General features: G+C 39.0%; 1 protein-coding gene across 2 annotated transcripts; it reads left to right on the top strand.

Moving 5' to 3' along the window:
- Nucleotides 1–737: 737 nt before the first annotated feature.
- Nucleotides 738–2,339, top strand: LOC309505592 (uncharacterized protein). 2 transcript variants are annotated; one of them, XM_082179001.1, is made up of 4 exons: nt 738–888; nt 981–1,200; nt 1,743–1,882; nt 2,284–2,339. In XM_082179001.1, exons 1-3 carry the CDS (start codon nt 748–750, stop codon nt 1,853–1,855), a joined length of 474 nt encoding a protein of 157 aa, XP_082035127.1. In that variant the 5' UTR covers nt 738–747; the 3' UTR covers nt 1,856–1,882; nt 2,284–2,339. The 2 variants fall into 2 exon arrangements, with proteins under 2 accessions (XP_082035127.1, XP_082035126.1); XM_082179000.1 differs by lacking the exon at nt 2,284–2,339 and having other exon boundaries at nt 1,743–1,972.
- Nucleotides 2,340–27,267: the final 24,928 nt, after the last annotated feature.

The raw sequence follows: 27,267 nt of genomic DNA, 5'->3' as shown, positions 1-27,267 counted from the left end.
GTTCCCCTATACTTACACGTAAGTACTTTATAGGTACACTGTAATTACCGAAAGTTACACTGTACTTTCAATTTAATTACGTAGTACTTTCCGGGCTGTAATCTAAAGCGTTACCATTTGATCATTTTTACCCAACAGAAAAACTACAGACTCATAGCTGCAAGACAGTCTGAATTAGAGGTTCTTACCCAAGAAGAACCTATCCTCAGCCCAGTGGGGACTGCTTTAGAGGGACTTGAGGAGGAGATCAGGGCCCTCAGGGAAGAGAATGAAAGACTGCAGGACCAGCCGAGTGTAGGATCTTCTGCAGCCACTAAAGATCTTGAGACCCAAGTCAAGGCTTTACATAAGGAGAACACCAGGCTGCGCAAAATGGCAGTTAAAGGCAACTATCTCTTGTAGATTAAAATAGTGATTCTTTTAGATTGAATAAATCTCTGTCTCATTATTTTTGGTGTTATTGTTAGAGATGTATCTGTGTCTACATTTTTAAGGGATATCTACTGATGTAGTATAGGGTTTCCTGTAGGAAAAATTTAGCCTAGGGCTAAACACTGTAGCGCCACTGAGGCAAAATTGGTCTGGCAGAAACCCTGTAATGCTTTCAGAATTCCTCACCAACACATTTTGCTACACTTTGAGACACAAAAAAATTAGCAGAGGTGTATTTTGTTTTTTACATGTTATGTATTTACAACTTGTTTGGAGTCCTGTTGTGGTAAATTCGGTGGGCCATATTTTCCAGAAATGCCATCACTCTTAGCAGCTGTGAGGACCCTCATTTCGGACAAGATCACAGAGAGCTCAAGCAATGGAGGTGAAAGCGAATATGAGGCCAGTGTTGCTCTACCATCACCTCCTCAACCCACATCTACCAAACCAACATCAGTAAGTACATTTTTGTAATGGTCAATTAAAAACATAAAACATTCTGTCACTGGTGATTTTCTTATTCTGGTTTGTCTTTCCTTCTTAATTAGGTGCCACTAGGGAATGATGACTCCACCAGAGTGTCTGCCCATTGTTGGGAGACTGCAAAAGCACAACCTACAGCGAAAGGAATGGCCCGCACCCTCCTGCTGGGCCTGTTCAGCATTGATGTCCTACTGAAGTCCAACCTGACGGGAGGGGTCAACAAGGTCGATCCATCTGCAGAGAGACGCCAGCCTCTGGACCCCAAGAAGCTTACAGCTTTACTCAGTAAGACAATAAGAAGTTATTTTTAATGGATTAATATATTTTGCAAAGTTATTGTAAATGGTAAAGGGTAACAAACACTTTAGGACTGAAATGTACTCAACTAATAGCGAAACAGATGGACGAATAAAAAGCTTTAACAGCTTTGATATTCTTTTAGATATAAAGCGATTTCTCTATCTAGTCAGAATACATCAAACATTTTTTAGCATTAAAATAGATCCCCTGTAGCAGCTTTAAAATCCCAGCACCAGCACCAATTCACCTCCCATAGGCATACGCTTGGCTACGGCAAAGTACAGTTGCTTTCACTGACCACAATACTTCCTGGAAAACAAAGTGGATACAGTAGTATAACCTCCTCGCTCTAAAAGCCCCTTGGAAAACCTTCCTAACTCCTTCCTTGGTTCCTTGAGAAGCCAATTCTGATTTCAGACTGAACTATTTACAGGTAACCCACTGAAGAGCGAGGACTAGGCATATAAGAAAAATATTACCAGTATTAGGATCCACCTCATCTTTTGCATCTTTTTTCTTATTTACAGATGCAGTTGTTCAGCAACACCCAGGGGCGAAGATTCCAGACATACGAACGGCCATAAACAAAAGGATCTGTGAGTTAAGACACCAGGAGAAGAAAAAGTCCATGGACAACTGAAGGACTGGCCAAGGCTGGCCAATCAGAGTGGGTCTTGATAAGTTATGCGGGATCCATAACACTGCACTAAAGGATTGTTGTCCTGTTTTTTTCCACTGAGGGATTGTTCTGTTTTTGTTGCACTGAAGACTGTTTTATTTTATTTGAACGAAGAACAGTTTTCCTTTAGGAAATGTTTTATTAATTATTTTATGTATTTTTGTTCATTTATAGTTGTTGTTGTTGCCATCTATTGGATCACATAAAAATATAACATGTTTAAAAAATATATATATATATATAGCCTGGAACTAATTATGATATGGCATATATGGAACATCCCTACCAGCAAACCAGCTTGCCGTTTGCCGAGCACATTATGTACATTATGTGTACATAAGCTTCAGATGGAACCATGGTGACATGTCTTTCATTCTGTTTGTTCTCAGGTCACTGTCCCTTCAGCTGCTGCTTTTGAAATAAACCTCATTCAGTTAATGTGAACTATATTGATGTCTTATTCAATCTATTATATTTTAAAATATATGACAGACATTGTACATTAGATTATTTCATATTTACCATGTATACAATAGTGTTGCACGATGTACCGGTACTAGGAAGGTATCGCGATACCCTACTATTAAAAACGATACGATATTAACTTTTATTAGTACCGGTACTTTAAGAGTGACAGTAAATAATAAGAGCAGTATTTCTTAACTTGCGTAGCTGTGTGACAGCAGGAGTCAGGACGTGTAAATTCACTACTAAACAACGGAAGCAGAACAGTAAAATATATACGCGCAGCACTTGACAAAGAAACGTGCATGCATGAGAAAATAAAGCGCGGGACGTGCTCGCGCTGCCGGGCTCAGACCTGAAGCGCGCGCACACGCCGTTCAGACAGCATACAATCGCGACTTCAGTTCTCTTTCGCGGACTATTAGGTTTGAATTGTCAAAATGATATGTAAAAATGCACATCCTGGCGAGTATTCACGTAAACACAGTCGGGTATGTCTTTAGTGAACGTAAACCGTTTGTAAAAAGAAATCGTATATGTTTCAATGTATTGGATACGTGCAGGTCTTAAAGGGCCGGACCGGTGTTCTGACGGAACACCATACCCATCAGAATGGGATACCTTCGGTTAATGCGCATGCGCAGGAGTGAAATTTGTAGAATTGCGCATGCGCTAAATTAAACCAGGGGCTATCAAAAGAGCATACCCCTTTATAAACAATTTTTTATTAAACCAGGGGCTATCAAAAGAGCATACCTCTTTATAAACTGTATTTTTTATTAAACCAGGGGCTATCAAAACAGCATACCACCCCTTTATAAACTGTATTTTTTATTAAACCAGGGGCTATCAAAACAGCATACCCCTTTATAAACACTGGTATGCTATTCTGACAAAGTATGCTACATCGACAGAACACCGGCAGCGTAATATTCTGTGTGATTAATGTTAATCCAACAACAAAAGAAAATAGACAGTCACCCAATGCTTGACTGAATAAATGTAATCTATTTATTAAGAATCAGTCTATAGTTAATTTATAGAGTGAAGACCTTATTGTTTCAGCTACAGAAGGTCTATAGCTTTCAAAAAAGAAAAGAAACACTGTTTATTTGTCTCTTATAGTATTTGTCATATTGTTTGTAATTTGCTTTTTTGCTTATTTTTAATTACAAAGATACAATTAAATTAAATATCTATATTATAATTATAAAATTACATTTAAAAAATATTAAATGACTCGTATCATGAAATAGGATTTTGGTCATCCTAACCTGTTCAGAGTTGTGAAAGGTTTGTAAATGTTAGCATGATTGATAATAATGTGAATGTTGCAAACATCTTGGTAAGGACGTTCACATTGACATGTAATTATTATTATTATTTTTAATAAAGGGGAGGGAATGGTCATAAAGCAGGGCAGGATCATACTGGTCATGTGAGTTTTTTTAAATTAATTTATAAAACAATGATTAAGTTCTGTCATATTTTTCAATTACTTTTACTGTTTTAGTTTTTTTGCCGTGGTATCGATTAAGTATCGGTATCGAGGTATTTTGGTCTGGTATCGTATCGAAGTCAAAATTTTGGTATCGTGACAACACTAGTATACAATATATAATATGATAATTATATATAATATATTATGTAATATAAATCAATATATTTTTCAACAATTTAAGACATATGTTCCCATATAAATCTGATTATATTATCTTGTACATTGAGGTATATTATCTCATATAATTTTACATATATGTTTACATATATATAATGCCTCTTCCAATATATAATTTCATATAATGTGGGATATATTTCAATATACATAACAATATATTAAATAGTATAATAATATGTATTTATTCAATATATGAAAACGGCAATAATTGCAGTATTGTCCCATATATTGCAATATATAACTTGAATATATATAATATATTATTATATAATATATCATATGATATATTACTATGTAAATTTCACAATATATGGAGACACATGAAATATATTGTCACGTAATATATTGAGAAATATATTTTTGTTGCGTAAGGGTAGATTTATGCCTATCTTCACATCTTCATGGACACAACGATTTCCCTCGTGTGGAATATTTTTCCTTGTAATTATGTATGGTTTACAAAAACGAGAACTGCTGCGTCTGTGTGTAGATGAGAGAATCAAAGTGTGTGTGCGTTGTGCACGAGCTACATTATGGCCAAGCATGCGCCCTTCAAATAGCATATGAATAACATGCGCAACGCGCCACTGACTTTAGACTAGGTTTCTCCTGGTCTATGGAAGTAGAATAATGTCAAATGTTTTTGAAATAAAAAGCCTGTTGAATTGCACTACTTGAAAAAAAAATAGGCATTGCATTAACCATGCTTGCATTTTTAATGCATTGTATTTTTAGTGCTTACATTTTTATGCGCTGAAATTCAACATGGTTGAATATTTAAGCTGTGAATATTTCAATTAAAAACATTTCAAACACCTTTTCATTATTAAAAATTCAACAATCCATATTCACCTTTCATATTTCACTTCCAAAATATTCAAACTGTTTAAAAATACAACTAATAATATTCAACAGGCAATTTTCGGTCCATTTTATTTCGCTTTGCAAATTCGCTTCCACAAATTCAGTGGTTCAAATTCGACAGTAAATTCAACATTGACGTCCAGGAACTGCAGGAAAAGCAGTAGATTGCCGAGCATACTCTCCATCTGCTGTTAGTCGACCTCACCAGCAGGGGGTGCAAAAGCGCTTGTTGCTGACGAAGACATTCATTCATAAAATGAAAATGATTATCTGTGTCAGTATATGCGGAAAAGATGATAAACACACAAAAGCTGTGTTTATGTTTCATTCAATAACTTCATTGTTACTTTCCCTGTGTATTCTACATGTCATCAGCTTTCTCTACCATGAACAGGATTATAATCGGTTTCCCTCAATACCTCATACTCAAGGATTTCCCTTCCGTTGATAGTGATATGAAAGACCAATCTTGTACCTTATTAGGGAAGTAGGCTGTAGGCTATTATATAGGCTACAGGCAAGCAGATGGACTCAGAATATGAACTTAACGCGCAAAGTTTCATGCTGAGAGTTTCGTGATATACTGCCATAAAATCAACACATACATATATATAGTATGCATACGTGTATTGCATTAGCTTAAACTGTCACAGCACTTGCATATTGTCCTCCTATTGTTAGTTTAACTGTAAATCGCTTTGGATAAAAGCGTCTGCTAAATGACTAAATGTAAAATTGGCTTGATATTGGACATTAGCACATTTAGGGACCGTCTCTAAAGTTGCATACAACATTGGCATACACGTCTAACTTCAATAGCAAACTTAAATTTATTTGAATAAATATCAAAAATCCAAAGGGTGCGCATTATGACTAATGTTGCACCCTTAAAACAGACTCCGTCTTCTCTTTTGCAACTTTATTTTGCCAGTTCTGTTGGAATTATTTTTTTACACAAAGCAACACAAAATCTTCATGCATCAGTGATATTTTAGACGATCACTTCACTCGTCTCTGTTTCTCCCCCTTCTGCGCGTGCGCTGGCTGATGACATCATCGTAACTGAACTTTCACCTCTCAGTAACATATACCCGAATAATATCCAGAATATTTATCAAATGAAATTACAATGAAATTATAATGCTTTCCCTTACAGAATTCTAAACATATACCCATTATGAAATTATAAAATTATAAAACAATACTTCTATACTTCTAGGTCGCAACACCCTCCCCCACTAACAAAAAAAAATGTCTCCAAACATTTTCTTTCCTATCTTCACATTATTAATCAACAATGTCTCTATAACAGAACACATAGTGGAAGATAAGTAAACAGTTAAGTATTTCTGCACGCATCATACATTACAGGCTGATCAACATATTATCTCTCAGTATTCTTTTTTTTTTTTTTTCAAGTCTCTCATGGCAGCAATACTAGACTAAGTATCCATAGTCCATTAGTATGAAAGGGTGAATAATCCATTGAAGTATTGGTGGGCCCCCCAATCTTCACAAAAGGGACAAGGAAAATACCATGTACACCCAGACTTATGTGTCTACATATTCAAAAGCCATGCATTTAGTAATCTATACCGTAAGTGTACACACAACTACTGTTCCTGTAACTACTGTTCGTATATTACACTACTGTCTTAATTCCAATATACTAGGATAATAACTCATTTCTGTACTTATTACTTAAATAACTATCCAGATTTCCTGTTCTGTATTACGTGTTAGCTATTACCATGAACTGTAACTTGTGATTGATAAACATTAACTATAAACTAACATACTAAGATTATCTCTGAGTGTTTTATATCTTTGCATGATAGAAAGGATACACAAATGATGATCTGGCAGAGGAGTCACAGGCAGTTCCTGCAGATGTCTTCACACCAACATGGTAAGTCTTCAGCTGTTGAAAGGTTGGCTGGCCTAGCTGGTCATAGGTGTAGATACGCCTGGGCTGCCTAGCTCTCCTTGGCCTGTTCCTCCACATCTCAGTATCACTTTGCTCATCCTCTGATTCAACAGCTGGCACATCAATCTCTCTCTCAGAGCTATGTCTCTCCTCAATAGGCTCTTTTTCAGGCTGTAACTCTGGTACAAGCACCCTCTCAGGCCTGTCTCTGAGTATCTCTGTTCCTGGACAGAACTCTTCTGCTTCAGCATTCAGAGGTGTCTTAGCATGTCTGCCAGCAGCCATGTCACCCTGTAGCCCAAGACTGGTTGCCCACTGAAGCTAAGCAGGGCTGGGCCTGGTTAGTACCTGGATGGGAGACCTCCTGAGAAAACCAGGTTGCTGCTGGAAGAGGTGTTTGTGAGGCCAGTAGGGGGCGCTCACCCTGTGGTCTGTGTGGGTCCTAATGCCCCAGTATAGTGACGGGGACACTATACTGTTAAAGAGCACCGTCCTTCGGATGAGACGTTAAACCGAGGTCCTGACTCTCTGTGGTCATTAAAAATCCCAGGATGTCTTTCGAAAGAGTAGGGGTGTAACCCCGGCATCCTGGCCAAATTTGCCCAGTGGCCTCTGTCCATCATGGCCTCCTAATCATCCCCATACTGATTGGCTTCATCACTGTCTCCTCTCCACCAGTAAGCTGGTGTGTGGTGGGCGTTCTGGCACAGTATGGCTGCCGTCGCATCATCCAGGTGGATGCTGCACATTGGTGGTGGTTGAGGAGATTCCCCCTTCTATGTACTGTAAAGCGCTTTGAGTGCTGAGAAAAGCGCTATATAAATGTAATGAATTATTATTATTATTATGTCTCTCTGCTGTCCAGAGACAATACTCCTCCTCACTGGAACTGTCGGTGTCTGTTCGGTAAGTATCATGTCTGGCTGTATGATCCTTTCTTGTTGTCTGTTTTGCTTTTCTTCTTTTGCTTTTCTCTCCAAGGTCAGGTTCATGACTTTCTGGCTCGTCAACCAGATAAGGGCATGGTAGAAGTAAGTTACGATGTAACACTCGTCTTCTCCCTGTTCCTTGGGATGGTTCAATCACGTATACTGGACTATCAGGGCCTTTTCTTCCCTTGACAACATGAATCATATCTTCCCAGTGGCTACGTAGCTTTCCAGTACCGCCTCTGGGTGTGAGATTTCTCACCAGAACATGATCACCTGGCTCCAGAACAGAACTCCATGTGCGCTGATTGTAATTTTTCTGTCCTCTCCTTGCACTTTTCTTCATGTTTTGCCTCGCAATAGCATAGGCTTCATGCATGACCTCTCTCCACTTCTCTGCATAGTCAGTCTGTGACTGGTTCCTTTCTCCTCCTTTCTTGGGGAACATTAGATCGACTGGTAAAGTTGGCTCACGACCAAAGAGAAGGAAGAATGGAGAGAATCCCGTCGCTTCATGAACAGTTGAGTTATAAGCATGGACCACTTTGTTTAGGTGTTCTTTCCACCTTGACTTCTGAGACTCTTCAAGCGTGCGCAACATACCCAGCAACGTTCTGTTGAAGCGCTCTGCAGGATTAGCTTGAGGGTGATATGGTGAAGTGCGTGAATGGCGGATACCAGAGTAGTCTTGTAGCTTACGAAAGAGAGTATTTTCAAACTCCTTTCCCTGATCATGATGTATCTTGGATGGGAAACCAAAACGCATAATAAAATCATCAAAGAGTTTTCTGGCTGCGGTCTTCCCAGACTTGTCCTTTGTTGCGTAGGCCTGTGCGTATTTGGTAAAATGATCCACAACTACAAGTATATACTCCTCACCCCCTTTACACTTGTCCAAGTGTACGTAGTCAATGGATATCATTTCAAACGGTGCAGAAGTCTCAATGCTTTGGATAGGTGTCCTGATTATTCTGTTTGTTTTTTTCCTTTTTATGCAGCGACACATCTGGGTAACATAGTGTTCCATTGCCTGTCTCATTTTTGGCCAGAAGAACCGTTCTCTTGCGAGTGCCATCATTCGATCAGCACCCAAGTGTCCCATTTCCACGTGGAGATGTTTGTACACAATAGGCTTCAGGGACTCAGGAACAACTAACTGCTTTCTTGCCGCAGTCTCTCTTTTGAGGATGCCATCTCCATCAATCCTTAGACGGGGCCACTCTCGGAGAAGTTGTCTCACTGCGTCACTTTCTGCCAGCTTGTCTTTATGTTTCAAGGATGCATGTGTTTTTTTCAAAGCCAGAACTCTGCTAATGGCTAAGTCTGCATTTTGAGCAACTCTGATGTCTTCCACTGCAAGGGGCTGGATTGGCTCTAAGATGTTACACCCATCTGGCAGTGCATCAATGTTACATGTGACAGCAGAGATCCAATCAACATCCTCGGTTTTATCTTTTTCTACAGCGTTTCCGATGCATTTGATAGCTTCCTGAGGGCATTCCTCTGTGCACTCTCGCATGATCTCTTCAATGGGCTTTTGTCTTCGTGACAGGAAATCTGCATCCCTGTTTGCTGTTCCGGGTCTGTACTTTAATGTGAATCTATAATCCGCCAGCTCTGCCACCCAGCGATGTCCTGCTGCGTTGAGTTTAGCTGACCTTGTGACATAAGTCAAGGGATTATTGTCACTATATACAACAAAGTCAGGTGCATGGAACAGATAGTCACGAAAACGTTCCGTGATGGCCCATTTTAGTGCCAAGAATTCTAATTTGCCAGAATGTAGCTTGTAATTCTTTTCTGCCGGTGACAGTGTCCGTGAGCCATAGGCAATGACCCTAAGAACACCCTCTTGACGCTGGTACAAAACTGCACCTAAGCCCTCTTCTGAGGCATCCACGTGAAGAACAAAGGGTTTCTCCAGGTCTGGATATGCCATCACTGGTGGATTTGTCAGCTGGTCCACCATTCTGTTCAGTATGTCTTGGTGAATTATTGTCCACTGGACAGGATAGGACGGTGGCAACTGAGCAGACTTACGGCTTACATTCCTTCTCTTTTGGCTTTGCGTCTGTTCAGACTTGGGCTTTGCTAACAGTTCGTAAAGAGGCTTGGCTATCCTGGAGAAGTCTGGTATATAGGATCTATAGTAACTGAGGAAACCCATCAGCTTTCTCACCTCTCGCACAGTGGTTGGTGTCTCATGTTTCAGTGCTTGAACTGCTTCCCCCTCTTTGGGATTCATCTTGTATCCCTCTGCAGAGATTACTCGACCCACATAACAGACCTCACTTTTGAAAAAGTCACATTTCTTTGGCCTCAGTTTTATACCACTCTCTCTTTGCCGCTGAAGTACCTGTCTCACGTTTTGGATGTGTTGTTCAAAGCTGGAGCTAAACACTAACACATCATCTAAATAAGGGACACACACCTCATCTCTCAGATCTCCCAGGCATCCCTCCATGTAGCGCTGAAAAGCTGCAGGCGCATTAGTGAGTCCAAACAAAACCTCACCCATTCATACAGTCCCCATGGTGTTATGAATGCGGTGCAGGGTCTGCTTTTCTCACTCATGAAGCCCTGGTGGTAAGCCTTGCCCTGGTCCAACACTGTGAACCAGGAGTTGCCCCCCAGGTTTTCCAGGATCTCCTGTATTCTCGGGATTGGATGACGATCCGGCTGTGTTTTCCCATTCAGCAGTCTGTAGTCTATGCACAGGCGTAGACCTCCGTCTTTCTTCCTGACACATACCACTGGTGAAGAATATGACGAACAAGACTTCTGGATCCAGCCTCGACTGAGTAAGTCCTGTATGTGAGTTTTCACTTCTTGGTAGAGGTGTCTAGGAATTGCATTGTATGTTCTCTGCACAGGCACATTATCTTTTAATTGTATGTCCATTTGCAAATCTTTGATACACCCTGTGTCCCAATCATCCTTTGCAAAAACATCACATTCCTCTCTGAGCATTTGTTGTACCTGTTGCCGTCGGTCATCTGACAGATGGCTCAGGTCTACAGGTGGATCCCAGGGCTCAGCTTGTGGTATCTGGCTGGGTTGCTGTGCAAATGAGGTGACACTACTGCTATCTCGTGCCTCAGGTCTCTGATCAATCGTAGACATCGTCTGTGACGGGTAAATGGCACCAACACTGTGCAGCCATCCAAGTGTTGTGCGACTACTCAGTATAATGTCATTGTCTGTCAGGTTTTCAACAGTAACATCTATTTTACTGTTATCTTCTGAAGGGAGCTGGATTAACTGCTCTCTAATGACTAAACCTGTTGGCCATGGTGTCTCATGGTTCGGCTCCAACACTACATGTGACGAACTAAACACTCTCTTATTTAGCCGGCCACATGGCACTGCTACCACTTTGTTTTTTGGGATTTTCACTGGTTGTCGGCCTACTCTGGCTATGTGGGGTTGGTTCTCAAGCTTTTGTTTTTTTAAAACAGACAAGACAGCTCTCGCCGTTTTGCGCCCTACCTCCAGAGCTGAGCACAGCTTTTCCACCATGTGACCAGAAGGAGTACAGTCTCCACAGGTGTCGTTTGTCAATGCTAGTTCTTCAATCACATTAAAGCCAATGATGGGGCGTTCAATGTCACTGCTGGCAACCAGGATTGGGACTACAACAGGTTTGTCACTCATCCCGGCCACAGCATTCTTAGACAAGGTGAATTCAACTTCCATCCATCCATCATAAGGAATGTCCGTTCCGTTCGCAGCTGAAAGCTCCAATGCTCCCTCCTCAAGCAGCTCCTCCACTGGTCTCACCTTGACATCTGGTAGGTATTTTCTTTTCCAGTTAGTTCCCACTATTGATACTTGTGAACCAGTGTCCCACAGTATTGAAGTGTCAACTCCCCCTAGGGAGGCTCGAACCAGGCATCTTTTCCCTACTAGTTTGGCTGTTTGTCGTTGTTTGCCAGTGAGTGGTGCTCTTAAGCTGAACAGCTCCACGTTTTCAGCGTTTTCGGCAGGATGAGAGTGAATTTCAATTTTGCTTGTATTGGCTGAGGTATTTCTCATTCTACAGCCTGATGCCCAGTGTTCTGCGCTGCCACACTTATAACAGTGATTACATCTTCCATCCGGATTTGACAATTGACACTGCTGGCACTGTTTCCTGTTTACAGTCTTTGGTTGTGGTCGATATTTTCGGTTTGGTTGTTCACTCACTCTCATTGGTTGGGGCTTAGAGGCCTGGTGAAGACTAGCAATTTGAGTGGTGAGGTCCTGAATAGCTTCACATATAGCTTTATTACCTTGGTCAACCTTTTCCATCAGTGTATCACGTTTGTTTGTCTCACAGTGTTTATTCTTATTGTTTGGTTTGTGAATGTAGCTTTCCTTTCCACATTCCTCGCTTTCCTCACCAACCGCTGCTATTTTTATTGTCTTTGTTTTTGATGTAGTTGACAACTTATTCTTTCTTTCCATTTCCAGAGTGTATGCAGCTGTCATTTTCTCCAAAAGAACTTCATCTTTAACTTTTGAATCCTGTAAGTATGGCTTTATGTCTGCACGGATGGCATCATCATGGAGGCCAGTGAGTACTGTTTGGAGAAACTGATTTTGGATTAGCTCTGTACTGTACTTCAAACCAGATTTAGCTCTTTCTGAAGCAAAGACAATTTGTTGTCTCAGATCCATTGCTCGCACTAGAAACTGAATGGGTGTTTCTTTTGAATCTTGAACAGCACGCGTGAGAGAGTGGTACAAGTCTGTAGCATCCCTCTCAATATAATGAGTCCGTAATATCTGTCTGAGCGCTTGCAATGACAGATCAACTCTACTTTCAAGATAACTTTTCAGTTTTGTTCCTGGAGCTATCGCTTGAATGACAGCTTCTACGACTTCTCCCTCATCATATCCTTTTTTTAGTGCTCTTTGGATTTGTCTTTCTAAACTAGTGTATGCTAATTTATCCTTTTGATTTGGTTCTCCAATTTGTCCAATTATTTTTAATTCTCTTCTGTACAGTGGATGGACAAAGGAAACATTTTGAGAAGCGGCTCCTGTTGCATTTGGGCCAGAAACATTTTCTCCTTGTTCATTTGGACTGTCGGGTGCAATAACATTTTCGACCACCGGGCGGCGCTCTTCCGCGATTTGTTGCGGCTGGAATACTGTATTAGCGTCACTTTTCCCTTTGATTTCCTCGATTTTGTCATTTACTTGCAGCAATAGAGACATTCCTTCATCCTCTTGTGAAATAACATCTTCCCCTTCCAAATACTGGAGGATATTTCTCCGTAGCTTACGAGGTAGGTCTTTTTCACTTGTTTCCACTGTTAGACTGAGTGCCCAGCATATATCGTTCAAATTTGATGCTGTCAGTGTCAGTAACTTTTCTTCTATCTCAGCTACAAGCGTTTCCCACTCAGACGACATCTGTTGCACTTTTGACATGATAGAAAACTTTTACCTTCACTGTTTCGTCTGGAGCACTGCAGTTTTTGACGATGTTGAATCACTCGTGGCTCATCTTGCTTGCTTCGTGATTAACTCCAACCGGGCGGAAACACCAAGTTCATGTTGCACCCTTAAAACAGACTCCGTCTTCTCTTTTGCAACTTTATTTTGCCAGTTCTGTTGGAATTATTTTTTTACACAAAGCAACACAAAATCTTCATGCATCAGTGATATTTTAGACGATCACTTCACTCGTCTCTGTTTCTCCCCCTTCTGCGCGTGCGCTGGCTGATGACATCATCGTAACTGAACTTTCACCTCTCAGTAACATATACCCGAATAATATCCAGAATATTTATCAAATGAAATTACAATGAAATTATAATGCTTTCCCTTACAGAATTCTAAACATATACCCATTATGAAATTATAAAATTATAAAACAATACTTCTATACTTCTAGGTCGCAACACTAACACTAAATGAACACTTTACAGTTGGTTTTATGACTGTAAGTCGTTCTATTCAAATGCTATCGGAGTTAGAAACGTGTATACCAAAGTCGTATACACTTTAGAGACGGTCCCTAAATGTGCGAATGTCCAACATCAAGCCATCTGTATGCCAATCTATCACTGGGAAACGCTCAGCATTAAGCTTTGCGCGTTATTCTGAGTCCATCTGTTTGCCTGCGAGTTTGGTCTTTTACATCACTGTAGTCCATTAAGCTACGTTAAGCGTTGTATATGTCCAGCAGGGGAATCCTGAAGTATTGAGGGAAACCCTAATAGCCTGCATGCAGCACATCGCCACAATATAAAGTTAAGGCAACTAAACAACCAAGAGAAATATATGTCAACCTCAAAAATGTAACATTGGATCTGTATATCCGCATCGGGGAATAACATTATAATCTCGTTCACGGTAGAGAAAGATGCATGTAGGCTACACAGGAAAAGTAACCGTGAAGACACTGAATTTAACATAAAACAGCCGTCATAATAATCACAAATACACTTACATTGCTGTAAATGAGTTTTATGAATGAATGACTTGTTCTAACTGTTGCTGGTCTTCAACACGCGCTTTTGCACCCCCTGCTGGTGAGGTCGACTAACAGCAGATGGAGAGTATGCTCGGCAATCTACTGCTTTTCCTGCAGTTCCTGGACGTCAATGTTGAATTTACTGTCGAATTTGAACCACTGAATTTGTGGAAGCGAATTTGCAAAGCGAAATAAAATGGACCGAAAATTGCCTGTTGAATATTATTGGTTGTATTTTTAAACAGTTTGAATATTTTGGAAGTGAAATATGAAAGGTGAATATGGATTATTGAATTTTTAATAATGAAAAGGTGTTTGAAATGTTTTTAATTGAAATATTCACAGCTTAAATATTCAACCATGTTGAATTTCAGCCCATAAAAATGTAAGCACTAAAAATACAATGCATTAAAATGCAAGCATGGTTAATGCAATGCCTATTTTTTTTCAAGTAGTGCAATTCAACAGGCTTTTTATTTCAAAAACATTTGACATTATTTTACTTCCATACTGGTCAGTGGCGGAACTGTTTTCTGAAACTGCAAAATAGCACCAGGGAACGTTTGCGCCGGAACACGCCTCCTCTTTTCGCTTTTCCCGCCCCCGGGAGTGCAAGTTTATTCCCTAATTTACCGATGTGCGTCTGTGGAGGGAAAAGTCAATTGTGCTGGGTGCAAGATAGGGCCCATAGTGTGCTCGCGATGTTCCTGGACGTGGACCCGCGCATCGACATAGGCTCGGTCCTGCTCCTCCGTGTATCACAGTGTCGGCACAGGCGATGAAATGCCAGAAACAACAACAGGTGACTTTAAACTATTGTTATATGATCCCACTCTTATTCATGCAAATGCTTTTAAACCATTAATGCGCGACAAGACAAAAGAGAACGCGCTGTCAGTGAATGTCCTCCTGACACACACACACACACGACCAAGGCCGCATTAATGCACGGGCTTACCTGGGCTGAAGCCCAGGGGCCTCCCAAGTTCAGGGGCCTCCCATGTTCAGGTTCATGATGAGCTGAAAAGGTCATATTGTTTTAACTTGTCAGATTTTGTCGCTGTATGTCGCTAGTCGCTTGTGAATAGAGCGTCTGGCGCGAGTGATTTCAATGTTGTAAAGACGCGTTTACGCGCGTCTAGAGGTCCCGCGGCGCGAATGAGGCGTTAGACTGCTCGTCTGGCCACATCTATATAATACACCATCACAAGTGATATTATACAACTATATCATTTTAATTTGACCAGTAATTAGGCTCAAAAGAAACAGTAGCCTATGCTGTTGGGAGAGTGTTTTTATATTACCACACAGCAGTGTTCAGGGATTAAATCGTTTACTAGATTAACGATCGATCAATCTACAAATTAAACTCACTCATACTGTCATAAATTACTAAAACGTCATCCGAATTTGACAAATAATCCATTTTCTTGTCCCTAATAGTCAACATAATGCAGGGGAAACTGTAAAATGAACTGCAGCAGTGTTAACTTGCATCATAAAACTACAACACTCGAACTATAAATGTATGAATTAAACTCACTGAGACTGTCGACAGTTTCTTTTCCATGCATCATTTTATTCGTTTGTGGTTAGTTACAGTCAAATCATATAAAACAGTGAAATCGCCCTTCTGTCTTGCCTGCATTTCACTCGAGATGGTGACGGGAGCTGAGCTCCACTGAAAGGCTTCTTTCCTATTGGTTGTCGCTCGCGAAAATCGCTTCTCATTTGCATAAAGTTGAAATTTAGTTGTTGTGTGTGGTTGTTAAATAAAGTGTCTTGTGTTTATGTGCTCAGTGATATGTTAATAACAATATTAAAATTAAAAATAATATTTAAAAAATCACTGTTGTAGGTCTCGAAAGAAACTAATGCATTTTGTGATGTAGATTACCTAGATAGGCTATTACACTTTTTTTAAAATGAGACTCTATAAATCGAGGGGATGGGGGGCCTACAAAACCTCTCAGCCCCGGGGCCAAACATTAGGTTAAGCACACTCTGCACACGACCCACAGATAGACGCCAGTATCAAGTTCTCTTTCGCGCTAGAAGGAACAACATACATGTATGCCAAAGTGTCCGTTTTGTCGAGTATCCTCACAAGAACAGTCTTAAATGAGTTAAATAAAATATTAAATGAAAGTAAAGAGTAGTGAGAGAATGGGATGCGTGAGATCGTCAGCAGTGGCTGGTCCTAAAGTGGCAGCAGCTAATTCTCTCTGTCAGTAAAGTTAACCAAAGGACAAAGAAAACAGAGAAAATCACTCACTGCTCTTGACTAAAGAATGCTTGTAGCTTTAATAAGGATTTATCTATATTAAATATGACATTTATAATGGGTTTATGTAAGGTTTGTTTTAAGTTCACTTAAATTAAAAGTTGTTATATTTTTTGAAGCCTAATAAATATAAAAAATTTGGGGGGATAATCATTTTCATTTTTTCTTAGAAGCCTATACTAAATAATAGTTTAGCATCCAAATAAATCGCGAATATGGAAAAAAAATTATTGGAATGAGAGAGTTACGTGAGCCCAACGCCGCTTACGTTCACTTTCACTTTAAATTATTTCATTTTGGCTTGTTTATAGATATTTTTTTCATTCTTGTTCTGTTCTGAATATAATTCAATTTAAAGGATTTGTTGTGGAATATTTTTAGTGTATTTTTTAAGCATACAGCAAACGATAGTAGGCTATTAATTGGTTAAAATTCTTACAATGGTTAATGGTTAACCGGTTAATTAGCATCCCTGTAGCTTTAGCTAGATCAAAAGAGTGCAAAATCAACTTTGCGTTGCGATCGCGTCACGGATAAGCCACTGCACGTGCATCATCAAAAGCGGTTGTTAAGAAAAGTGCTGAGCTGAATTTTTGTGCCAGCTGTGCCTAACAGAGCACTTTTAAATGAGAATAAAGTCTAATGCGCCTTTAGCCACATTGTATTCTGTATGCTTGGCTTAAGAATAGGCCTATATAGGCCTATGGGTCACGTCAATAAAAAAAAAAAAAAGCCTCTGGTGGTGTGTAGTAGTAGTACACTCAGTACGGAAGAACATGGCAACAGGTCTGAGCCTGTTACAAGACAAAGAAGTGGATGACGTCACTACAGGCGCTCTTTTATACTCAGGTGCACCTGTGGTGATCTGGTTCAATCTGTTTCAAAATCAACAACTAAATTCATGCTAGTCAGGATTTAAGTCCACATAAGCATATACAACTCACAGATAGTCACAGATATTGTGCAGATACTTTCAGTAGGAAACAGTTAACATTCGTGTTATATTAGAGGTGGTTTGTGGCATCATCCATAATGAATTAATGCTGATGGGAAATGATCAAATGTGCAATCATACTGAGTCTCTTACTAACAAGCTTTTGAAAATTGAGGAAAAAATCACTCACATCCACTCAATAGGGAAGTGTTTTCTAATGGAAGAAACCAAATCAATTATGATATTCAGGAGAAGTGCTTTAATCCTTCATGACTGACACTTTAAAGAATGCAAAATAACTGTATTGTTTATTATTTTAGCTATTATAATCTTCTAAATCATCATATGTGAAACATCACATCACTTTTGTGTTCACTATCAACATATGTGGATGCAAGTGTTCATTACTGTCATTAATTATATGTCACACATTTATTTACATTAAGCTAAGATGCTGTTTGATTGTTCCTCAAGTGTACCGTACTGTGAAAAAGTCTAATGTTCACAATAATTGAACATGAATTAGCTTTTCACCAATATTACAGGTGCCATAGAATGGAAAACTGTATTTGCCTTGGCATAGTTGAATAATACGAGTTCTGGACATGGAACTGACATACCGTGAGCCTTAAACTCCATTGTTTCCTCCTTCATACTGTATGTAAATCTATGTAAAACGGATGAATCCCAGCATAACACCGACTGTGACGTTGCAGTCGGGATCATTAATATTTACGCCCCCAATATTGTCATATATTATGTTAGTTTGCTCTGCCAGTTTTTCAAACCTGGGACAATATCAAGCAGGTTTCGCTCAGCGTTTGATACTGAAGAAGGGGGCAGTTGTCGGGTAGTATTATAATGTGGCCTATCTTCATCAACAACACATAACTCAGGAGCTAACTAGGTTAGTTTGGTTGCTGACAGATAGCTCACTCGCTCCTTCTAGCGAACGCAACCTTCACCACTTCAGTTGAAACGATTGTCATTTGACAATGCATCTAGTCAATTAGTTAAAATATTGTGTTGTTTGCGAACTGAAGTTTGATTATTTTGCACGTTTGTATTTCAGAGTACATCACAGCTCCTGCATACAAATCTGTGAAACAGCCAATCAGAGCAGAGCTCCATATTATTATTCATGAGCCTTCCAAATAAGGTAATAACAGGCCATTCATTCCAGGGACAAATCCTAGGGTTGTAAATGAACATGTAAAACCGTATCTGGAGGATCTTTGCCCTTACCTAAGCCACATACATACATGTAGATATCAGAGAGTTTAAAATATTGAATCAATGCATTCTATGGCCCCTTTAACACAACTGTAACGATGTATGCAGGGAAGCTGAAGCCAGAAGACTCTTTCTCACAAAACACTAATAAGTTTAATTATATTTCAAAAAGCAAGCAAACAGACAGTGCAAACACATCTAAACATAACAGAGACTGGACCAAGAGTGAAGGCAAGGGTGAGGCTTAAATCACACACTGAAACGAGTGACTAAAGCTGACACACAGCTGAAACCAAACAACTAATAATGACGTAACCATGGAAACTGAACATTGAACACAGAGGAAGTGCATGCAGGTGAGGGCCAGAGAGGATGATGGGAAATGTAGTGACCGTGACAACAACATAATGTAACATGTGGAACGCACATTTTGTAATTAATAATAAATCTTTAACAGAAATGCTAATTTCTCGTGTGGATAAAGTTAATATACTTTACATTTATCACTACATCAAGTGTCCATAATTAGAATCAGACACAGATTAGTGGAGCATTATTAAAGTGTAGTGCAGAATCAAACTAACTCAACATTACTGACGGATTAATGTGGAGATTCACACACATCAGTGTCTTTTTTATTTATTGATTTTATTATTATTGTATTGTGTTTAATGTGTTCATATTTTGTGTGATGCAGGGTTTCTGTGTCTGGAATGAAACTGCAAATAAAGTGATTTTGTTTCCGGTAATAAAAGTTGTTATAATATTTTGTATTTTTACCATATTTTGTTTTTATTTAGCTCTTACTGCATAATCATAATTTGATCCACTTACAGTATGACAAAATCTTAGTATTATATCACTGTATTTCTGGATGTTCACATTCTGTTGTCTTTTTTTAATGGTTTTATATTGTGGAGTTTGGTCTGGTTTGCTGAGTGCTGATGCGGTTGCATGTGCATTAACTGTTAATGATGTTTAATGCATCTTTGTTTGGTGTTTCTGGAGTTAATTCAGGCTATAAAAGAACGCTGAGCAGCTCATAAACACCATCATCTCCTGATGAACAGCGTCTTCAGTCTTCAGTCTGATTCCAGGTAAGATCATATTATTGTGTCGTTGTGTTTCAGCCTTTATTCAAACGTTAGCACATGTTGTTCAGCTTGTTGACTCTCTAGTGTGCTTGATTATGTGTAGAAGAAATTAAAGAAATGAAGATGGAATTGTTTAAAGCAGGTTTGGAAGTTTTCTTTAAGGTCCTGTAGGAACCAGTTTCCATTTCAGGTTCTTGATATTGATTTGATGATGATGTGATCAGCTCATAAACTTCATAATCTGTTTCCAGGTGAAAAGGAAATTGTGCTTTTTTGGGCATACTTAATATATTGAAATTATACTGTACTAAGTGCGTATTAAACATATTATTAAGTGTATTTCAAGATATGCTTAAGATCAATTTTAAGTTTTTGCAATATATTTTAATATATTAAATTCAAGTACATTTAGTGCATTTAAGTGTATTTCTTTACAGTTCATTTAAAATATACTTTCATATTTCTTAAACTACAGTGATCATATATGTGAGGCTTAATTTTAATGTACTTCAAGAACATTTTAATAGCATTTCAGCTCATTAGAAATATATTAGCATTACACTAATAGTTTATTATAAAGCTGTTTTAATCAGTATTCAAAATGAAATATTAAAAGTGCAAAAATAATTTAATATAAATGTGAAGACATACACTTTGAAATCAAGAAAACTTTAATATAGTATCTTGTACATTGCAAAATAAATACCTAGAGTACATTAAAGTACAGCAGCAGATATAATCTCTGGAACAAAATACATTATAATAAAGATCAGTGAAATGCTATGGCAGAGCTATATTATACACTTCTGTAGAGCTTCTGTTATACCTGTATTACTGAAGAGTACACTATGAATATTACATCACTCAATAAATAATCCATCTGAGTTTGATCATCATTCTGAATATGATCTGGATGAAGTCTTTGACATAAACATGATTTTCTCAGCTTTTTGCTCTTAATGTTTTATTTTTTATTAAACTTTCCCACTTTCAAGTGTTGTATGCATGTTTTCTTTTTTTAAAGCAGAGTGTCGATTCTTTCTTTTGATATATTACATGTTCAGATATTCATACAACAAAATATTCCGTGGGCCGTGAAGCTTTAGTGAAAATGAGCAAAGACACTTGCAGGAAAGAGTTATAAACGCTGAGTGAACTTTATAAATGAAGATATAAAGCGTTCTCAGATTACTCCAGTCGTCGTAGTTGAGCCGAAGCGTTTGTGGAAGTTAGACTGGTTTTTCACTCAAACCACCATTGTTAGTTAATTGTGTCTTTAAGGTAATTACAGTTGCACACGTTTGTCTGTAATCTCAGGCATTTCCTACATTAGATCCACAAGCTTTAAGATGTGTGTTTGTACAGTGTGTGCAGTGAATGAAGAGCTCTTTAAACACGGCAGTGGAAACTTGTGAAACATCTGTCAGTCTGTGTGTTGCTCCACAAACTTCTGCTTTGACCTGCAGACGAAACACACAATCCTGTCAGTAACGTAAGTTCTTCAAGATTTATTCCTAGTTTAATAAACCATTGTACACTTGCAGCTGTGCTGGACTGAATATTCAGAACAACAGCATTCTTGCTTCTGTGATATTGTTCAAATGGAGGATTTCCAAACTTTAATCTTAGCTTTCTAACATGACACACATCTCCTCTAAAGAACATGTAGAGCAAACTGAGGAAACTTTATTTCAACAATCACACAGAAAACAAGTTATGTCATATATCTTTCCCTAATGTTTTTAATAAAGTAGTAAATAGTAAATGAATGCATGTTTTTAAACTAATGACTGGTTTGTTATTTAGTGTTGCTGTCAAGATTTCATGAAACAATGGCAGAACAAAACGCCAGTATCACCGGATCAAGTGGAGATTATTATATCAACGCCAGCAACGGATCAAGTGGAGTAGATTATGACGATCAGATGATGGCATTTCTCAGGAAACTTTGGTCTGCAGACCCATTCATTATCAGTATAATTGCATCCATTGAGATTCTAATCATGATCTTAACTCTGTTTGCGTTGTTTGCTCTTATCAAATCTAATCGCTCCACTCCAGTGTTTGTTATTCATTTGATTCTTTCTGATCTCATTCAGATCATTTGTATATTAATGATGACAATCACAGGGTCAGGGGCTGCGAATGATGCATATTGGTATAGTTTGATTGTGGGTGTGTATTTTATGGCATGTGTTGCTTTTGAACGATATCTTCTGGTTTCTCATCCTATCTGGTACAGATCTCATCATTCACTGAAAGTCTGCTGTGTCATTTCTGTGATCATCTGGTTTGTTCCTCTGATCTTTGCAGACTTTAACTACTATTCGCTGTTTAGCCTTCTGTCCCGATCGATCGCCTGTTTAATCCCCTACCCGATAATCATTCTGTGTTTTGTTGGCACTTGTCGCGGTCTTTCACGCGCAATATCACTTACTTCTCTAAAGCGCAAGAGAATTTTGGGCAGTTTGTTCCTGGTGCTTCTGACTTACACTTTTCTCATTCTCCCCTTCATAATCGTGATTATTATAGATAATTTTTACAGATACAGCTATAAATTGTTTTATATATTTAGGTATTGTTCTGAATATCTCCTGTTTCTGAACCCACTGGCTGACTGTGTATTGTACATGTTCTTGAGGCCTGATGTTGGAGGGTTAATGAAGTCTGTTCACTGCTGTTGTAGAACTGACACACATCAGAGTTCGACACACAGCCGGGACGAACACTCTCCAGACAGTAGTGCAGCGTTTGCCTGCTGTGTTTCGATGCAAAAGCCTGCGTCTCATTCACAGACCGCCTGCAGTTCAGTTTAAATATCTGCACTCAATAAATGAAGTCAATGTCCTTCTTCTCACTGCACACACCCTTCCTTTCTGTGACATATAGGGTTATTAGAGATAACAACTTGAATCAAAACTCAAAACTCAATTGCTCTGTTTGCGCTCCATTAAACACATACGGTAAACAGAGTTTTATTAAAGATGTATTGATGTGCCGTTGATGCTTCTGCTGACGTTCTGTATCAGCAGGACTTTATCATACGATGGAGAGGAGGGTTGTATAAAGCACGGTTTATTCTCATTAATTCCCCCGATAGACTGACAGATCAACAACATCAAGTAGTTTAATGTCATAGTCTTGCTTGTGTTCCTAATGCATGTACATTATACTCTTTTACCAAATAACTACTATTCACACTATTATTCACAGCACTTGAATATTGTTAGTTTAACTTCTATTGTTCTCCTCATTTGTAAATCGCTTTGGATTAAAGCGTCTGCTGAATGATTCAATGTAAATGTATTAAAAAGATGGTTCACTCAAAAATGAAAACTGATATAATGTACATATGCCCTCATGTCGACCCAAAGCTGGATAACTTTCTTTCTTCTGTGGAACATAAAAGACAATATTTAGAGATTTCTTTGTCCATACATTAGAAGTCAGTGGACAGTTTCGGGTGAACTATCCCTAAAAAGACTTGATTTAAAGTGCACAGAATATATTAGAAGAGTACTAAGTTTATATACACATATTAACCAGAGCTTGCATGGAAATCAGAAGAGAGTTATTTGTAATATTGTTGTGTCTTTATAGAAGTGTTTCATATCGAGTCAGAGACTGTCCTGTATTCTCTCTTTTCTATCATTAATATAATTAAAGGGCACCTATTATTCAAAATTCACTTTTACATGGTGTTTGAACATAAATGTGTGTTGGCAGTGTGTGAGCAAAACCACCCCTAGAATGATCAAAAATCCACACAGTGTTTTTTTACAATCTCAATAAATCATAAGCACTGTCTCAGAATGAGCTGTTCTCAGATTCAGAAACCATGACCAACTACACAACTAATGGTCTTTTGCACCAAGAGGAATTCCCACCTTAGAGACAGATATGTGTGTGTGTGTGTGTGTGTGTGTGTGTGTGTGTGTGTGTGTGTGTGTGTGTGTGTGTGTGTGTGTGTGTGTGTGTGTGTGTGCACTCTAAAAAATGCTGGGTTATTTTTAAACCCAAATGCTGGGTTGAGCATTTTGACTATGTTGCTGGGTTATTTTCCCCGTAATCAGCTGACAATGACCCAGCATTTGGGTTTGTTTTGGAAACTTTGACCCAGCGCTTACCTCTACGCGCGCTTTTGTCCAAATCACAACGTCAACAGGAGGACGAGAGGTTCAAGCAGGAGCGAGTGTAAAGGTGAGTAACACTGTTTTATTAAAACTATCCTAACGTTAAGTAGTCGGCAAGTCAATAAGAAGTTATGTTGAAATTAACTGTGAATTATTGACGACGGACCCTTACATTATTTAACACGAATGCTCTAGATTTTGCGTCTGTCGAACTAGCGACCGTTAGGCTACACATAACATTCATTATTCTTACACGGTCTGTCATCAATTATTCCACTTATAACACGGTCACACAATGTCTAAATACAGTTGTTGGTGTTTTATCTCCAGAAATTTTGCGCTCTGGTTTCTTGTACTTGTAACACCCTACTCAGACAGAAGATTCTTCTTTTCAGAGATATTTAGAGTGATCACACGGGTTCTTTTATTTTGTCTCTCTACTAATTTTGGGAACGCTTTTTAAAAACTCAACTCACACTATTTTTATCTCTTATTGATATGAAGCACAGAAAATAAACACTCAAAATGAGTATTTAACAACACCACTACCACTATTTAAAATACAAAGCCAAAGTAAGGAAATGAATCTGTGATTTCACAATAAACAAATAAAATAAAGATCTGCAAATAGAAGAATTACAATTTCCCTAAGGTCTCAAAACACCTCCCACATGTGACTGAGGAAATGTCACTCAATGCAACACGAAAAAATCACGTGAATATCTCAAATGACAAATTGCATGTAGTTTGGTTTTTTAACTACATAAATTATCCCCTTCAAAACAACAAATGACAAAAGGATCCTCTTACTCAGATGAACCAAAGTTATAATAAAATAATAGTGGGCCCACACACACACACACACACACACACACTCTCACGTTACGCGCTTTCCCCCCGCGTTGCAGGCCTGTAGCGTTGCTTGTGTGCGTTGTGGCCTTTAAAGCAAACTCAGAATTGGCCCCTTCACTCTAAAGAGCAAAAATAAAATGTAATAATACCTGCAAGTCCCGAAGCTGTCCGTTGGGCTTGGCAAACGAAGGTTTCGCTCTCTGGCTGCTCTCGTGAAGTAGTCAGTGGCTCCGCGTGTCCCACGGAGCCAGAGGAACTCTGAACCTCACGGTAATTCAGAGCGCTATCTGGTTAGTCATCATTCTTTACGATGATTATGACTTTACAACGAGTTACCTCAGAAACACAGCGTTAAACTGCCATCTAGTCCCCGAAGATCGTATCCCGTTCTCTCTCACATTTTTGCGACCATCGCGGCAAAACAAAAAGATGCTGTCTTCGTTTTGAAGTCACGTTAAACTCAACAAAACATTTGTCTTTCACACCCTCATCTTAAACAGTAATCACGAATCACTTACTAACGGTTAGTTAGTAAAATAAACCACAATATAGGAAATCAATCCGATCTGGATTTCTCCGTTTCACCTGCTCACTTAGCTTGTCATTTTTTCTCGTCTCCCCCTCACAACAACCAATCCCCGTCACGAATACCTCTCTAGGAGGTGGGCTCTGCGATCTCTTATCCAATAACAAAATAAATGATCAAACTTGCTTGTAAAAACCACATTTTCCAGCAAGTACATTTCAACCAAACAAAATAAAAAACTGAATTTTAAAGAAACAGTCAGCATATATTGAGATTCATGAATTACATTAAACATAACATGCCTAGTAAGTAATCTACCTACACTACATTCAATTGCTCAAATTCACCCAGGTTACACCTTGAAACAGACTAGGCTACTCATGAGGCTACTGACTGACTGACTGACTGACTCGGTGTTGGATTGCAGTGTAACGTCACTGGCTAGTGGCTAGCGGCTGCACAAGCTAAAGAAGCTGTAAGTCTACCTATTATTTATCTGTTTTTGTTAGTCATTTTCGAAAGGTAGCTTTACATATTTTATTTTTAATAATAAAATATTTGATTATGTTGCATTATGTTCTCTGTGTTTGGGTGCGTGGGCCTTAGTTAAATTTGGCTATAAAGCAGCTCTGTAGAAAGTCATCGTCCAGCTTGTACAATTTTCATCAAAAACGGTCATTGTTAAGCAGAAGTCAGTTCAGTGTTGCTTCATTTCCGTTCAAAAACTGTGTAAAGATGCTCAATTATGAAGTGGTAACTGTAGTTCAATTTGGTCTTAAGGCGGCTCTGAAAAAAAGTCATTCAGTTCAGTTCTCATCTGATATGGTCTGTGCAATCAAATCAATAATATTGTTGAATATTAAGTGCCCCTAACTAAGCAAGCCAGAGACAACAGTGGCAAGGAACCCACACTCCATCAGGTGACAGAATGGAGAGAAAAAGAAACCTTAGGAGAAACCAGGCTTATGTAATGGCACTTTTCCACTGCATGGTACGGCTCGGTACGGCTCGGTACGGTTCGACTCGGCGCGGAACGGAACGGTTCGGCTCGCTTCGCTTTTCCACTGCGTGGTACGACTCGGCTCGGTACGGCACGGTTCGGTTCGCTTTAGCTCGGTTGCTTTTCCACTGCAGTTAGTACCGCTTCAAAGTGGGTGGGACTGATCGTTATAGTTGCCGTCTCTACTGCCATGACATCATATTAAATGCGAATTTTTCATTCCGTGTTTCCCCATCCGCTCCTCGGCAACCAACGAGAGGAACGTCTGCACCTCGTCCACTGACCACGATTCAGCCATTTCTTTTTTTAAGTTTATACTTTTTTTTTTTTTTTTTAAGCAAATACTTTTAAAACAGGTGCTACAGCGTTGGCTGTTGTCTACTGGCTATTTAAATCTAGCGGGTTTAGTGTCTCGTGTCGTAAATACAATGACGCTGGTAGTGATGATTCTGTCTGACCAATCAGTGATCTGCAGTGTTTTCACGTCACATTTTAGTATCGGTACGGTACGCTTGGAACCTCAACAGAGGTGGTACCATTTAAAGCGAGCCGAAGTGAGCCGTACCGTACCATGCAGTGGAAATGCGCCATAAGTGAGCCGTACCGAACCGAGCCGTACCGTACCATGCAGTGGAAAAGCGCCAAAGCGTGCCGTGCCGAACCGAGCCGTACCGTACCATGCAGTGGAAAAGCGCCATATTAAATAATACAATTTATTTTGGTTTGTCATGCATTTTGGTACACAATCATTAAATTATGATGATCATTGAATGGTGCATTTTGTTTTTTTAAACTGACAGGAAGAATAAACATTAACCCTCTGGGGACCAAAAACGCGCCCGCGCGTTTTGCTCGTTTTTTTTTTTAGCAATGAAAAATAAACACAAAATGCTCTGTTAATTTTGATCTTTCATTTTCGTGTAATACATCAATCGATCCTGTTCAGTTTCTATTTTTTTTCTGTATACTCACAATACAAATAAAGTGT

This window comes from Leuciscus leuciscus, assembly GCF_965113295.1.
Source record: "Leuciscus leuciscus genome assembly, chromosome: 9".
Taxonomy (NCBI): domain Eukaryota; kingdom Metazoa; phylum Chordata; class Actinopteri; order Cypriniformes; family Leuciscidae; genus Leuciscus; species Leuciscus leuciscus.
The sequence above is the reverse complement of the archived record's forward strand: the minus strand, read 5'-3'. Positions and strand labels throughout refer to the sequence as shown.

What these genes read in the sequence shown, in the direction of transcription:
- LOC309505592 (XM_082179001.1), top strand. Translation starts at nt 748, where the DNA reads ATGCCATCACTCTTAGCAGCTGTGAGGACCCTCATTTCGGACAAGATC. An exon ending in CATCTACCAAACCAACATCA is followed by an intron (nt 889 to 980) that starts GTAAGTACATTT and finishes CTTCTTAATTAG; the next exon opens with GTGCCACTAGGGAATGATGA. An exon ending in GAAGCTTACAGCTTTACTCA is followed by an intron (nt 1,201 to 1,742) that starts GTAAGACAATAA and finishes TCTTATTTACAG; the next exon opens with ATGCAGTTGTTCAGCAACAC.